The sequence below is a fragment of the Gobius niger genome (genome assembly GCF_951799975.1).
Source record: "Gobius niger genome assembly, chromosome: 6".
In the NCBI taxonomy this organism is placed as follows: domain Eukaryota; kingdom Metazoa; phylum Chordata; class Actinopteri; order Gobiiformes; family Gobiidae; genus Gobius; species Gobius niger.
The window spans coordinates 19,950,827-19,966,923 of NC_136857.1; the positions used below are offsets into that span (position 1 = coordinate 19,950,827).

Genomic DNA, 16,097 nt, shown 5'->3' on the forward strand with positions numbered 1-16,097 from the left:
CCACTGTAAGGAATGTCTCCACCGGCCGTGTGACCCAGAGGACCGCGCTGTGGGTCACGTCAACTGTGGGACAGTTCATGTGGACAAGCCATCGCTTTCTTACGTGCTATTGCATGTTGCGCGTGCCCATCGGAGCTGCACACTCCACTGCTACTTGGAATCGATGCACCCTGGGGTTAATAGTGAGAGGGGAGCTTTACTAACAAACATCAGACTGTTAGCATAACCCTAAGTCCACCGGCTCCCCGCGGAAATCCACTGGCATTGATTAGGAGCACTCCAGTAGATCACTCTGGAGCAAAACGTTATTGGAGCAGCCCGTTGAGGAGTTAACCCACAAACCGGAATAGCCCAAGGACAACAGGATGAAGCCAGAGCGGGGATTAACAGACAATTTAAAGGGAGTCTATACTGCACTGGCTTTGACACTTGACTTGTTTCCTTTCAGTTTGGAGAGCCAGGAGTTCGCTCTTGTTTGGGAGACAGTATCACTTCCACTGAGCAAACATAATCCAGACCCGTTCACTAACCAAATAACTAAGCCTATGTAACTGTCAGATAACTGATTCATCTAAATAAACATAATGCAAGTAGGTAATTACACATTGCCAACTCTATGTTTGAAACTAGAAGTAATACGTTTTCTGATTGATCGTGTTTTTCAATGATGCTTTTATAACGGTTGATATAAAGTGTCCAATCCAAGAATTATACCCAGGATTACCGCGGTCTCATTCAGTCGCCGTGAGGTTTGATTTTTTTTTATAGAATTTTACATTTCTTTGAAGTACATACCTCCGAGATTATACTATGCTTAAATATAGTATAGAAAGTCTGCAAGGTACTGATTAGCAAAAAAAAAAGGAAAAAAAAAACCTTTCCACATATAAAGTGTCCCGGTGGGATTATGAAAGAGCACTGCACATTGTAGCAGTGGGCCGCAGTCACTCTGTGGGAGTGGGGTTGACTCACTTCGAAGAGAAATGATTAGTGTGTCATTAATGTTCACTTATGACAAGAGCTGCTCTAACCATGGTGTGAATACCTGATGCTGGTTAGTGGCTTGATAATGCACAGTAGCTATCAATAGAATCGAAGGGCCTACATTAATCCAAGTTTACCATTTGTCCCTTTAACTATTGTGTTGTAAATGTATATACCGTATACCTGGAGTGTTGCTTCATCATTTATCCTTGTTGTTCAGGATTGGATTGTAAATGAAGCAGTTTAAATGAAGCTGGGAATAATAGCCCAAACAAGTCAATGTCTTATAATGCTGCTGTTTAACTTGCAGATAGTCAATTTTGTCATTAAATCCACTTAAGTGCCCGCATTACTCTTTGCTCTGTCCTCGTTGCAGGTGTCTGTCGTGTGTGAACGGGAACTTCCCCTGCCACTGGTGCAAATACCGGCACATGTGCACTCAGGACGCCAGTGACTGCTCCTTCCAAGAGGGCCGTGTCAACACCTCAGAGGTAGGTCATTGCTAACTTACACGCTGTGATTGTGTTATGTTTTGATCCAGAGCGAGCTGCATCGAGGGGCTAAGCAGTGCTGAATGCAATCGCAAACAGTCGGAATGAGTATGCAAATGACAGCGGGCGCTCAAGTCGAAAATGAGCATGAAACTCTCTGTGGCGTCTCACTCTCTGTGGATCGTTTTGACTGTTTGTCCCAGACAACGGGAAACAAGTGCACTTTTGTATCTTTGGACTGTAGCCGTCAATGGCTTGCTCAAATCCCTTTGTAGATAATCTTAACATCATGCGCGTCCTTTTCTAATTTTGAGCCTTAGCTATGTTTGAAAAATTGCATTTGTTCCATTTTATGTTTGAGCTCAGCTGTGTGCACTACATTGTACAACTTGAGGGTAGATATCTATATACTTTTACGACAATATGCTTTTTCTTCACTGTGAGGGTTTTTCAAGCTTTGTTGAGGTCAAATAATATGCTGTCTGAGGGATTTGCTCAACTACAATGGAGAAATGCCTTGTCTCTGACAGTCTATGGCCTTTGAAGCAAAGAAAATGTATAAATCTACTGTATGCATAGCTAAGGCTGGGTGTACACTGTGTGATCTTGGCCATCTGCAATGAACAATCACTCATCGTCGGAAAAATCTTAGGTTGTAGCTCAAAATTGCACGTCATTGTCTAATATTTCCATCCTCTCGCTGCAACTAAGATCTCTGTCAGTGTCCCGTCAACACTGCGTGCAGACAGAATCATAAGCAACAGTTGCTGGGCATGAGCGTGTCCGACATGGCATTTTACAGGACTTTTCCTGCACTTTTCAGGGGAAATAAACACCGCTTGCATGCAGCACTTGCATCGCAACAAAACTTTGGTCGTAGCTACAGTTGTCGCTTTGAACTATTGCACAGTGGAGACGAGAGCAGGCTCACGATTTTACAATCCCCTGTCATGCAATGTGACATCTAAAAAATCTTATAAGGCAAAAATAATTGCAGTGTACACTAGTCATAAGACAAATTGTGGGCCAACAAACAAAAAGAACTAGGCCCTCTTTGTGCACAGATTAACTTTCACATTTGGTGTGGCCCCCCGATAGATGTGGATCCCTCTGCATGTGCTCTGATTTCTGCTTTCACCATCACTATTACTTCCACTAGTACTTAGTGTAAATTGTTCTGTACAAATTCAAGATACAAATTAAACCCATAACAGTGAAATATTATAGTCATCCCTTTCAACAAAATACAGATACAGACCCACTCAATAGCCTCGTCTAAACCACCCAGGAGGTGACTATATATTCTACAGTGGTTACCCAGATGTCTTTGTCTCCATGTGTTCTCTCATGTTTACCTCTTCATTCAGATTTATGCTAATGCCTTGTACAGATGGTGGCTCTATACTTGCCTATTTGGTGCATAGACGGATTGGACCGCGCTCCCGCTGCCTGTCAACACGTTACACCGCTGTAAACATCCGTCCTCATCTCGTTACCAGCGCCACACACCGATCCACGCTTTGATTCATCCGGTTATGCCATGATTTTTCTTCTTTTTTTTTTTTTCTTCCTCTTTTCCTCCACACTTCCTTTGTGGCTCCAGCGTTTCCATGGTTACCTCCTCACTTTGAATGTCAGACTGTTTGTGCCGCGTCCCTGCTTGTACATCTTTACATTGAGGGATTATAGGACAATTACTCTCAGGAGCAGCAATCATTTTTGACAAGTCATGTTTTATGTAGTTTTAGCCATAGATTTTCCTCCTCCTGTTGTCTAATAAGTGATCCCAATGTGAATCTATAGTTGAAGTAACAATGTCAAGCAAATATTGTAATTGTAAAAAACTCATAACTGCATAACTCCAAATCTAAAAAACGCCACCCAAGAAGTGACTTCCTGTTTCGATCCAGCACACCAAAATAAAAGCACCATCTTATTCATTAGTTCAGCAGTTCATTAACTATTAACAGACAAAACACTTATAATTCTTGTAATGTTGCAAGTACCTGCTGAACTAATCAATGAGACGAGCTGTGTGCTTTTATTTTGGCGTGCTGGATCGAAACAGGAAGTCACTTCTTGGGCAACGTTATGATTTGAAGTTATGCAAAGAGTCAATTGTATTGCGCTTTACAAGCCTGGGTTAAGTTTCTCAAAGCGCTACAAAATAATCTATTGGCAGCGCCAAGAAAAATAGGACTTGCACAAAATCTATGATAAGTATTTGTTGACCATCTTCCGTCTGTCTCTGTCACTGTTTAGTTTTTGGTAATGTGTCTTTCTCATCACGTGCTTATCCGTCCCAGCCCTTGATTTTGTTCCAATTTGCCAGTTCGTAGCCCCCGCTGAAAGCAATATTGCCCATCTCCGCAGCTTGGGAAAGTTCCCCCCTGTGTCATTAGCAGTCGGTTGCCAAAGTGATTGAATTCACACTACACTGGTTATCTTCCCAAAGGCATTTGTCATATTTCCTGGAGCCGACTTCACTTCATATCTGATCATATTCTCTGGCGTTGGTGTGAATCCAAAACAAACTTCAGAACTTGCTGGTGTAAACAGATGCAATGGCCATCACGCAGGAGCTAGTTGTATGCGCGGGGGGCTTGTCGAGTGGGCAAATATTTGAGGAAGGGTCTCGAGGAACGGTCATGTGTACGCAGACATCCCAGACAGCTTTTTGGAGGGCTGAAGTGAGAAATGGTCTACAGTGCATAAATAAAAATCATTAAAAATAATATACTAAACAGCACTACATCAGAGATCACTACATCTGATCAGCCAGAGCGCATAACTGGCTTGTTTTGGTATGCTTTCTCTCAAATACCATCACAAAAATATTCGCCAATATGCCCGCCATATGCTAATTAGGGATTCCGTTACTTTCTCTAATTTCCAGTTGACAAAAATGATTGAAAAAAAAAGATGACTTGGCAAGTCAAGACAAACCGGAAATAAAACTTCAACCAAATGTCTGTAAATTGTAATGTTGGTTTAAAATGATAAGAATTGCTCGCCCTATGTTTTAAGATGTTTTATATATTGCAACATTGAGGGTGTATAGGTGTGAGGTTTTTGTTCACTTTATCTCCGAGGGACTACCTGTGGTATATAGGCACAGTGGTGCAGCAGTTCATGCTCTTTTTTGACAGGAGGACCTGGGAATCCATGGCGGATTTACAGACTCCCAGCTTTGACGGAGCATGTTCCTAAAAGGGCATAAGGGATCTTCACAGTAGACTCGGCCCTCGCAGGGCACGTAGTTCGATCGTAAACGTGTTAGCTCTAATGCTAACAGCCTGTCAATCAAAGTCCGACTCTTATTAGTATACGAGATTTCTAAAATGTACCTTACGAAAACCATCCTGGCTTCTTTAATTGTAACTAACCCAGTGATATCACTTGGAGCAATATCTATATCTAAGCTCCAAATTAAGCACCAGGCTTTACAGTTGCTTAAAACAAATAAATAAATAAATAAAAAAATCTGAATCTTAGTGGATTTCTAAATAAAGTTGTCAGTTGTGGACATGGGCTGAAGAAAGGAAGTAAAATGTGTGGGCGGCAAGCACAGCCAGTGGTTAGTGCTCTTAATCTTTTAACCTGCACCTGAAGTGAGAACATTTTCTCCAGTTTGACTTTACACAAATCTAAAAGTTTAAACGAAAACGCAACAAAAACGCCAAAAAAAAAAAAAAAAGTGACGAAACGCAACAAAAGAGCAACAGTTTCCCTCTACCCCTAAAAAACTGGTACAATAGACCAGGATGAATGAGAGTGTTATTGTGCGGGACAATATGGAAATTACCCCATGGCAACAATAAAGCGAGGCTTGTTTACATGCAACTTAAGTACAAAAACATGGGTCTTCTTTTTCTCAGACTGTTCTTGGAGATCTTTTGAATCTAGGCACTGTGGTTATGAACTGATGCATGTCCTCTTGCACAGTCAAACGTGCTGACTTCTTTCTCCGGACAAACACAGCAGTAATGACTAATGTTTAATGTGTCTTGCGTTTAAGTAAATCTAATTCGCCGCTGCCACTCGCTGCGTGTGTAAATATCTATAAATCAGCCGTTGTTGTGACAGCAGATAAACAGAGACGCACAGAAGACGCGTCCAAGCAGAAAATTAGCAGAGTCGCAGAAGCACTGGAGAAGGCCATCAACGGAAATGTGCACAAACTCGCAAACAATAAGAAACAAATTTGGAAAGAAACAAATCTGTCGCGCTCGGCTGGATCCGAGCATTAATCCAGAGTAAAATGGGATGGAGACGGAAAACCCAAGCATCCAATCAAATTAGCGTATTTATATTTGTGGAAATAGGAACAAATGGTTAATACAAGTCAACAGCAAGAAGTTGATTTCTTTTATTTGTGTTTCATCTGCAGTGTTTGTTTCCTGGTTTAGTAGTTGTCCTCAGAAAATAAAATAAATGGAGGGAACTGTCTATCCTGTAAAGGTCCTATACATCTTTCTTGTTTTGTGCTTTTTTGATATAAAAGCAGACGTTTGGGGGGGAAATTCCTTAGATGTGCAGTGCATGACAGTATTTCTTCCCGGAAGTTGTGAAAAATGCTTATAATATAATTCGGATTGAGTTTAAACAACTAACTTCAAATATATACTTTATACTCACTCTCTGTTAAGAAAATAGAAGAAAGAAAAAAATAGGTGTAGGGCTTTTAAAGAAGAACTAAGTAACTTGTTTACCTTAATAAATCCTTTCCGTAGTCCCTCTGGGGGTAATACAAGTGTTAATGGCATGATTGGGGCGTCTTTCATTTCCCCTTGGTGTCTCCGGTGTATTCCGGAGGCGCAATACACACTAATGGACAGTGTTTGGGGAGAATACTTTGAAACGTTTCTAATTAGAGTACTGTATTCTAAATACTTAGAATACTTTCACATTAATTTGCATAATATTCTTGCATAAAAGCAGCATAAAGATTAAGAAGATGTTTAGGCTTGTTACTCGCCTTATTTAGTTAACTTATTTACCACTAATTGGGAATGCAAAAAAGCACTTTGCAAATCCCCACAGCCTAGAAGGACAGAGCTGTTTTGATCTATTCTTTCTTTTCTCATTAATGTTACAATTATGAAACTGAAATTTAATGATTGGGTACTGTGATGTATTCCTTTTGATATGAAAGAAAGTAACTCTATTCTAAATACACTCAAATTAAAGAGTCACTGTACCTGAATACAGTTACCCAAAATTAGTATTCTAAATACGTGTTCTAAATACGTGTATTCATTTACTACCCTACACTGCTAATGGAATCACGAAGAAGAAGTTAACAGGCTAACAAAGCTAACTGCGGGCTAGCGCCACTTAAGCCGTATTTACAGCCAAGTGTGAGTGAAAAAAAACATCTCCATTGTGTCATTGAGCTGTGGCACAATGTACAATATCCCTCTCTCCCTTTGTCTTTTCTGTCAGCGTAGTATTCAATCAGTAAAAAAACGTACCGTGCTACGACACCTGCAGTGGCGCTTCTTGCCTCTCGGGGCATGAGTTACTTAGGCCTGTTTTAAGTTGATAAGAGCAGTAAACACCAAAACCAAAGTTAACTTTTTCTCCGTAACATCAAAAATCCAGCCTTCTTTTTACGCTATAGACCAGTTAGGCATCAAGCTAGCACAAGCCACCCCAGCTCCGTTGGTGACTGACAGTAGGCCACCCGCCTGCTAATTAACCCATCCATTCACTTTGCATGTTTTTGACTGAGGATGTTTCATGTCCCCAAAATGAATTAATGGAGGAGATGATTGACAGCAGCAGAGTAATGGGCACAGATGGGAGCTCTGACAGCAGAGTGAAGTGCGTATTTCTGCTTTCTCTTTTGTGCATTTGGGTGTTAAAACAGTACAATTTAAGCTCACTCTTGCATAGCGGCGCACCCCTGGTTAATAAGGGAAAACAAAGGAATACAGATAAAGGGCGGTAAACACAGAGGAGCTGTTTTAATGGCCGTTAAGTGCATGAGAGCGGCCTCTAAGTGGGACACAACACTGCAATGCTGTGGAGATTAGCAGCTACTCTGAAGTCATAAGCATTTGGAGAGTGGCTTTTTCCTCTACTGGATTGTGGGTAGGGGCGGATAGGTGGATGAAGTGTTTGTTGGTTGTTGTGGAATGTCTGTGAAAGTTTACTGCGCTCTACAGGTAACACTTGAAACCACATCCATGCGGAAAGACCAAGTGACTTAATATCTTTGGGCACTACAATAGCTCTAGTCATTAAAAACACTTCTACACAAAGAGAAAATTACAAGCATACCTTGATTTCAGTTTATTTTTTTCCCCAATCACAAATGAACTCATCGTCTATTGATTACATGGCAAGTTGATGGGAGAGGAGTCATCTATATACTAGTTTAAGGTTGTATTCCCGTAACAAAGGAGTGTCCTTTGCCGTTTACCCATCATGCAGTGTTGCTGGGGCAGTACAGAACCAGGACATTCACCAGCACATACGAAAACTTGAAACCGATTGTCTAAAAATAGTATTTTTTATTTGAATGTGTAATAATACCAAGAGCTGTTGGATGTTTTGATGATTACTATATGCTATTACACATTTTGAGCAAACACTGACTTGTATAACTTTAGTACAGTTGTCAACTGTGGAACATTACTGCATGATGTTCTTTCGTCAGTGCCCAAAGGCGGGCTGAGAGTCACCCTCAACAAGTAAATAATATTAGTCTTTCCAATCTTGTCTCGGCACATTCTTAGTCTGACTGGCCCTCACAAATGCATAAAAGCATTACTTTCATTACACTGAACTTTGATGTTGTCCTTAATATTATGCAAATGAATAGACTCAAACTTTTTTTTTCTTTCTTCGAGTTACTGTTTTCATTGTGATGTTATTATTCCATATTGTGTGCACAGAGAGAGCTTTGGCCTGATGTACTCATTAAGATGGTGTCACACTGAAGTCAGCGCGAGCGTTTGGAGGCACAGCTCATTATAATCCTGGCCCCATTCTGCATTAAACTGTTTATTTTACTATCAGCCGCTGACCTTTTCACTGCAATGCCACACTATTGTGACTCATGCTCTCACATCTTCTCCCGGCTGGGTTTCAACTATTTTTCTCGCACTTTTGTCCCCCTGTTGTTTACTGTCGTCCTTTGTCAGCATGTATTATCTGTGTCCAAATCACAAAGTTATGGGACTCAATAATTGCAGCATAATGACTCACTATTTTATTTGGGAGATTTTGAGCCACTAAACCACTCATTTTCTCTATGACAGTAATTACAATATCACTTTCAATATAGAAATGTGCCACCAGGCAATAGACACTCAAACACTGTCTATGCAGTTTTTAGAAAGTTTCCACCACTGCAACACAACGTGACCAACTTTTCAAAATCACTCAAGCAGCAACTCAGTGCCCCATTCTGTAAAATGTAATTAGTATTTATAACAATTTAAGGTGCAAAACCATCTACAATCTTAAAATCTAGTTTAATTATGTTCATTCGGAAACTGTGTTTTAGATATGTTGCTTAATTTCACTAAAACTAGCTGTTTTTAATCAAAAATGCATCACATTCAATGTCAGAAATGTAAAAAAAAAAAAAAGATATTGCGACCCCCCACTTTGGGAACCACATCAATAGATGAAATACAAGCCCAATACACTGCAGTGATATACTAGGGTTGCAACTGAAAAGTGCAAATTGGTAAGAGGTCTAAGCCAAAACCGGATGTGCGTCAGCGTCCACCATGCAGGGGCGGATCTAGAGGGGTGGCACGGGGTGGCAGCTGCCCACCCGTAGTCTTGCCACCCCATTGATGTCATGCAATGTCTCACATCTGCTCTCGAAGCTACTTGGGTGCTTACAGAGGCTCACTCTCAGTACTTTTTTGTTAGGACAAAGAATTACAACAACTTTGTAGCTAAATAAGGTGCCAGGTGCCAACTCCTGTGGCTCCCAAGATGATGATTTTTTTTATTATTATTTGTTTTACAAAAGTCTAAATTTTACTTGAGTTACAAACCTCCTACTTATATTACGGACAACGCTACTATTTGTATATAATCTTAGGAGGCTGAGCCTGCATTGGAATAGAAAAATTGCCTTGCAATCAAGCAAAACTTATCCCTGACCCTGCTTGCCACCCCGTGATTTTTTTTCTAGATTCACCCCTGCCACCACGATAAGAAGAGCTTATTTATTTGTATAGAAGAAGAAGAAGAAGAAGAAGAAGAAGAAGAAGAAGAAGAAGAAGAAGAAGAAGAAGAAGAAGAAGAAGAAGAAGAAGAAGAAGAAGAAGAAGAAGAAGAAGAAGAAGAAGAAGAGTCAAAACAGTGCTGTCTCTGAGGAAGGAGGTATCTGCTTTAGCTTTGGGACCTCAGGAGGTTCTTCACCAGCGCTTAGGAGCTGTGAGCCATCCCACAAGCCACCGCGCTGCTAACCCCTTCCCCACCCCAGAGTGATTCGTGAAATTGCTGATGTCTACGCAACCACTTGATGATTGACAGCCACACATTTAATTCAATGAAAACAAAATCTGCATAAGCCAAACTTTATAAAAGTGACAAAATATATGCTAGAGTCACCACAGTCACATCTCACTGTTTTAAAGAGTACAGTTGATGGCTTAAATGAAGACAGTTGGCGAACTTTTGTTTTCGTTTAGAATCGAAAGTTCACCCACATGGCTAGTTTTGCATACACAGCTGCAAAGGCGCAGACCTCACTGTCTTTTAATGTGGTGTCTTTGAGGATGAACCAAAGGACAGGAATTGATGGAATATTTGACCAGAGCATTTTTATTTCTGTGACTGAGGGCTGTAGCTGCGGAGAGTAAGTCTTTTATCATCATCTGTTTTCTGCGTGGCTTCATATATATACAGTGATTCATGTTCATGAACCAGTGCAACTGTGTCTATAGTCTGTGGGGTTTATAAAGTGCTGTTTATTGAATACACAGCAGTTTGACTGAATTGAAGTCACAGATTGTGGTTATGCCTCTTTAACAAAAAAGTAGCCAGCAGTAGGAACTTTTTTTTTATAGTTCAATACTATATGGGTGATGTAGTTTTTATGAAACAGCTGTTGGTGACGTAGCTGCATAGGGACCTAGCAGTTGACCTTATCACGTGACAAAGGAATGAGAGCTAGGATCAGGACACAGGAGCTATAATTTCAGGAATTCGGATTGAATGTATTACTTCTTTTATTACACCTAAGAAACCCCCGTTAAGACATCCTCTTCTTCCTCACTTGTTTTTTTTTTCTCAGCATCCTCTCTCAAACTGACCTCCTCCCAGTCCCGGCAAACACCCCATGATGCATTGCCCCAGATCCGGTACCGAGCGTCATCGATAATCATTAGGCGACCAGGGTTAGTCACCAGAAGAGTAAAGGTGGATATAAATATGTGAATCAGCGTTAGCCTTCGCGTGCGCTAATTAGTAAATAAATCAGGAAGACGAGTGAGCCGCTACGAGCCTCCATATTTCTGTCACACCGCAGCCCACTGAAGCCAGCAACTGGGTTAATATGCACATATTTATACACACTCTGCGAGCCACAACCCGGGCCGAGAGCTCCCCGAATGCCCCTGCTCTGGGTGCCGCACTCGCGCAGTCGGTTTGATCTCTCGGCGCCGGGACGGTGGCGGATTTGCTGGCATTCCTTTTCCGTTCCCCTTTGGCTCCGTGACTGTACGTCAGAACGAGCCGCGCACCGAGCAGAGGAGGTCTTAATTATTCAGAATGTATTAAAGCTTAAAGATGCGAGTCCAGATGCTGCTCCGATGGGCCGGGCTGCTTAATGAATGGAGATGGATGAGGAGTGAAAGGTGCAGGCATCATTACAACGCTCTATAGAAAGATATAGCAGTGTCGAGGCTGGAACTCGAGTGCCCCCCTCACTAATATGGGTTGCAGAGCGATTAAATATGAGGACCGAAACTAAATATTCTATCTCTGAAAGGGGGCACTCCCTCAAAATGGCCACCATAACAAGATAAAGTCACATCACTGAAAGTACTCTTCACAAATGTGGCCATGTGGCTGCGATTTTAGCCAATCTTGGAACTGAGATTCATGCACTTGCACGCATTCCAAACAGATTTAACAAAACAGTCGATGTCCTGAACTAGCCTGGTAAACATAGTCGCAACATATTGTGACGAAGAGAATATATCAACCTCTATGTTGGCCGGAAAACTATAAGCAGCGTGATTGTAAAATACATCTCGACTAAGGTGTATTTTGTTTTCGGCTCCACAGATTCCACACTTTCAAGGAGAACATATTCTTTGACTATGCTCATACCCAATTTTAGTTCACACAGCAGGGTTTCTCACTTTGCTCCAGTTTCCAAGCTTGGAGGGAACTGATAGTAGCACTAACTCCTCAGAAGTTGGATAATTTAGTTCTGCCTTTTTTTCTCCCCACTGCTTCATTTGTCAGACTGATAAAAGTGTGATGTTTCAGTTTATCAACTACTCAAATGCCTATAGTTCGAACTCGTCTAGATTTCAGTGGTCATAAAGAGAAAAAGAAAATAGCCTTTTGTGCTGTTAATGGATGATTAGGACAAAAAATAAAGTAGCTTCAGTTTCTGAATGATGGAAAATGAGTTTTGTTCCCTGCAATTTTACCCAGAAACAAGGAGACACTTGAAGATGGCTAATATACGTCGCTATCTTCAAACAGCACATAACTTCTATGGGTAGAATTTAGAACAAAGAGAGAAAAATGGATTATCTCCACAGTAAACAGCAGCCAGTGGAAGAAAATGAAGACCTCTAGTGGATGAAAGATGGCAGAAGGAAAGGGGCAACTGATGTTTAATCATTTAGCAGATAGAGAAAATCCTGCGGGTCATGACATTTTCTGTTCCATGTGTCGCCTGATAACTTTTTTATAATATGTCATTATAATATGCTCTATACTCTGTCTAAGCTTCAGCTGGCTACAGGCTTGTGAAATCTTACCTGCGGATTCCACAACTCATGTATTTGAATAACAGCGATCGTGGTGGGTGTGCCACGTTTATTCTTGCTTATAAGACAGTAGGCTACACCGGCTGATAATGGTACACTTTGTTACAATGTGAATCACAAAACTCCTATTTGTCAAGTTCTCCAGCAGATATTTGAAGAAATCACTCTCCTGACAGTTGTGACAATATAGATACAGACGGCATCGCTGGAATCGCCCATATATGGTCAATTATTCAAAAACTACTTTAACGAATGCTGAATTATTGATATAGTTTTCTACCCAATAAAGATACAAAGACATGGGGAGGAGCAAAATGGTTCAACAGCCATAAATACATAAATAACGGAGAATGCCAACATGATGCTTCATGCTAGCTAGCTTTGGCATTAGTACAATGCTAACAAGATAAAGGAAGATGAACAATAACCTTTCCTTTAGTTTGGAAAACCCTATAATATTGCCCTTTTGTTCCCATACTTATGAAGATTTTTATTTATTTCCTTTTCCCATAAGATCAAAATATTAAAACAAAAATGCTGCTTCTTACAGCCTTGTTCCAGAATGAGTTTAGGGATCTGTAATTGTCCAGGCCTGTTGAGACTTGACTAGATGCTTTTATTTCTTCGATCAAAATGCTATTCTGTCTGATTGACCCCAGACTTAATCTAGCTCATTGCGGTGCGGCTCTGAAGGCGCACCAGTAATCATATGTGGAAAATGAGTTCAGAGCGCATTTTGATAGCGCTTGTGTCTCCGTGGATGTTGTTAATGGCTATCAAACCTCTGAATGGTGCACTGAGGAGGAGAGATGAAGGAAACTACCTGGGATCAGCGCACTTCACTCTTCTTGTGCTAATAGTGATAATAACACGCTATAACTGTGCAGGATCTGTGGGAGACGATATCAGCGGCGCTTCAGTGTGAGAGAATCACACACTGGGATCAGCTCAACACAGATATGTCTCAGTTCCTGCAATTACTGTTGAATGCACTAATGTTCGTGAATGCTGTCAGAAATACTCAAATATTCTATACCCAGATGTACATACTTTACACCCCAGTGACACCCTATAGTGCGATGAGGTGACAGTCACCGAGGAAGATTCAAAGATTACTCTAACATGCACGAGTGACTCAAAACACACTGCTAGATGTCTTTTTGATGAAGAACAAACCTTATAACATTCTAAAACAGTGTTTCCCAACCAGGGACACAATATTGTAAGTTCATTTGAATGTTTTTTTTTTCTGTAAAATGTTTGAACTTGAGATTGTGGTTATGGCAAGCATAATTCCAATCGTTGCGTACTTTATTTACTCAATAGTCTTTTAACTTGGCTTACTTCAACTACCGCTACACTTTGGCACGAGTCATCCAGAACTAGGTCACTAGCCTGCTGCCAATAAGCTTGAGGGGGCATGATGCATGACTTCAACTACTACCAGTACTAGTACTGCTACTACACCTCCCTTAAAGTATCGCTCTTGAGCACTTCCTCAGACATGTCCATTAGAAAGCCACAGCCCTGGTGCTATCAGAGATGACCGAGTGAGATTGTGTGTCTATCGAGATGTTATCTGCTCCGGACGGTCAGAGAGTAGGATGTATGCGATAACCATCCGCTGCAGAATCAATACAAGCTTCTAGATATGCCATCTCAACCACAATGTATGTTTGAGCCCGGAGACCTGAATGAGTCTAAACTGTGTGGAGACAGTCTAATGCAAGTGCTGCTCTCATTTTTAAGGCCCGGATTCCACATTTGATCAATTCAGTTTGCCCAAAGAAATAAAGTTCCTCACGTCATGAGGGAGCTAGCAGACTTCCAACCCACTTTAGCCCATGACCTGATGAATAATAATAGACGTCTGACCCAACTAGAAATTGCCAAGTCTGAGGGCACTGGCTTAAAACAAGAGCTAATCCGTTAGAAAGATTTTGAGCTCAAAGAAGCAACATTTTTATGAAACTTGAGTTTGCAAAAATGATGGACAAGTTGGCTGCAATTCTTGAAGAATAGGTTCTGCCAATGATTTGGAGTGGATTATAGATATATATATATATATATTTTTTTTTTTTTTTTTTTGGAGGGGGGGGGGGTCACAATGAACGACTACGTGAGGACCAAAGTATTATAACTAGTCAGCAAAGAATTAAGTGATCCAAAAAAGAAGGATTTTTTTTTTTTTTTCCTATATGATTCTCAAATGATTGTTTTACAATCCATTTAAAATCAGAAAAAAATGGCATGAGATTTTGCGTTACAGAGTGAAACAGTCTTGTGCTCGCGCTCTCATGTACGTCACAGAGAGATTTACATAATTTCCCTCTGTGTTCTAAGGTCCAGACACCTTCACCGAAGTTGAAACCCCCTTCTTTCCGCTAACTAGCACGTTTGAGTTTGTTTTTGCACTACAACCCTGGTCGCTGTTTTACAAAAGGAGGAAGTCGGCCAAAACATATCTTGACACGTAAGGTATTTTAAGCTATAATACAAAACCATCAAGTTGAAGAAGTAGAGAGTGGTTGCAAAAGTCTGAATAATACATTGCATCGCGCCTTCAAGAGTCTTTATTATTTCAGGTTTAAACCAGTGTCGTGGCTGACGAGCCTGTGCTTAAGTACTCAGAGCGTCATGTGAATCTGTTCATCCTCTATCTAACAAAAAGGTGAAAAGGTTATAAAATGAACAGAAATGTTCATACAAAAGACATCACAAGTTTGCACAGTCACACTGGGACAAAACTTTTGAAAGCTCTCATCTTCTTCATCTTTCATTCCACATATATCTCACTCATATCCCGGGTGCTTAATGTCGACACGGAAACGTTTCATCTGTTTGGTTGAAATGAGCCGAGTTCGTGAGCGGCGGTCTCAGGTGGAGAAGGCCCCGGCAGCTCGTCGCTTCCATAAAAGAACCTTTGAACTGGGTTAGAAGCCTTTTGGAGTGTCCACCCACTCCTCACCAGCCGCACCACAGGGGATATGCAGGGAGAAGGGTGAAGAAAAAATGCAAGAGAGGGTTCACCAGCGAATAAAATAAAACATAACTGCCATAACCTAAGAATAATGGATTTTTGCAAGAGAGATGAAAGTATCCAGAGCATGTATAAGACACGATACAAAATACATGGTTATGGATGTATACATATTCACAACTGCAAAGCATCATATATGCATTACTTTATCGATGCATTCAATCGAAACTTCACCTGAGAAGTCAAACTGTCAAAGTTACTGCCAAATATATGTTTATAGGGAGCAAAAATGAGGATGCATTTAATGTTTTGCTCCAGAAGTTTGACAGCTTGAGGCATGCTTGTGAATCCTTTTTATGAGAACCTCTCCACAGATGGGGATCCCAAAACACCGTTGAGCAGAGGACCCACATAAAGGCACAAACAGCCCTGATATTTTTGTTAACTAATGCTGTTTAAATCATGCCATTGCTATCATACCTTTAGCTTCCTTTTTGAGAGTCATACCTTGCATTACAAGTTATATACAATGTTATATAAAACATACAATGGAAAGTACATGTAGCATCTCTATTAAGCTTTCTAAATGAGAGTAACTTAATATCTGATGAAACAAATCTTTATTACACCACTTACGCCTACAATCTGAGCGGCCTACTA

General features: G+C 40.8%; 1 protein-coding gene and 1 long non-coding RNA gene across 3 annotated transcripts in view; one reads left to right on the forward strand and one right to left on the reverse strand.

The window, feature by feature from the left end:
* LOC306963912 overlaps window positions 1–16,097 on the reverse strand; it is a 393,872-nt gene that overhangs the window by 196,104 nt on the left and 181,671 nt on the right. The gene's annotated exons all lie outside the window — the stretch shown is intronic.
* The window catches only part of plxna1a (plexin A1a), a 308,362-nt gene that overhangs the window by 173,506 nt on the left and 118,759 nt on the right, over window positions 1–16,097 (forward strand). For both annotated transcript variants that reach the window (XM_079557533.1, XM_079557534.1), the window contains exon 9: window positions 1,361–1,475. In XM_079557533.1, coding sequence (XP_079413659.1) covers window positions 1,361–1,475 — 115 coding nt within the window. The remainder of the gene's footprint in view (window positions 1–1,360; window positions 1,476–16,097) is intronic.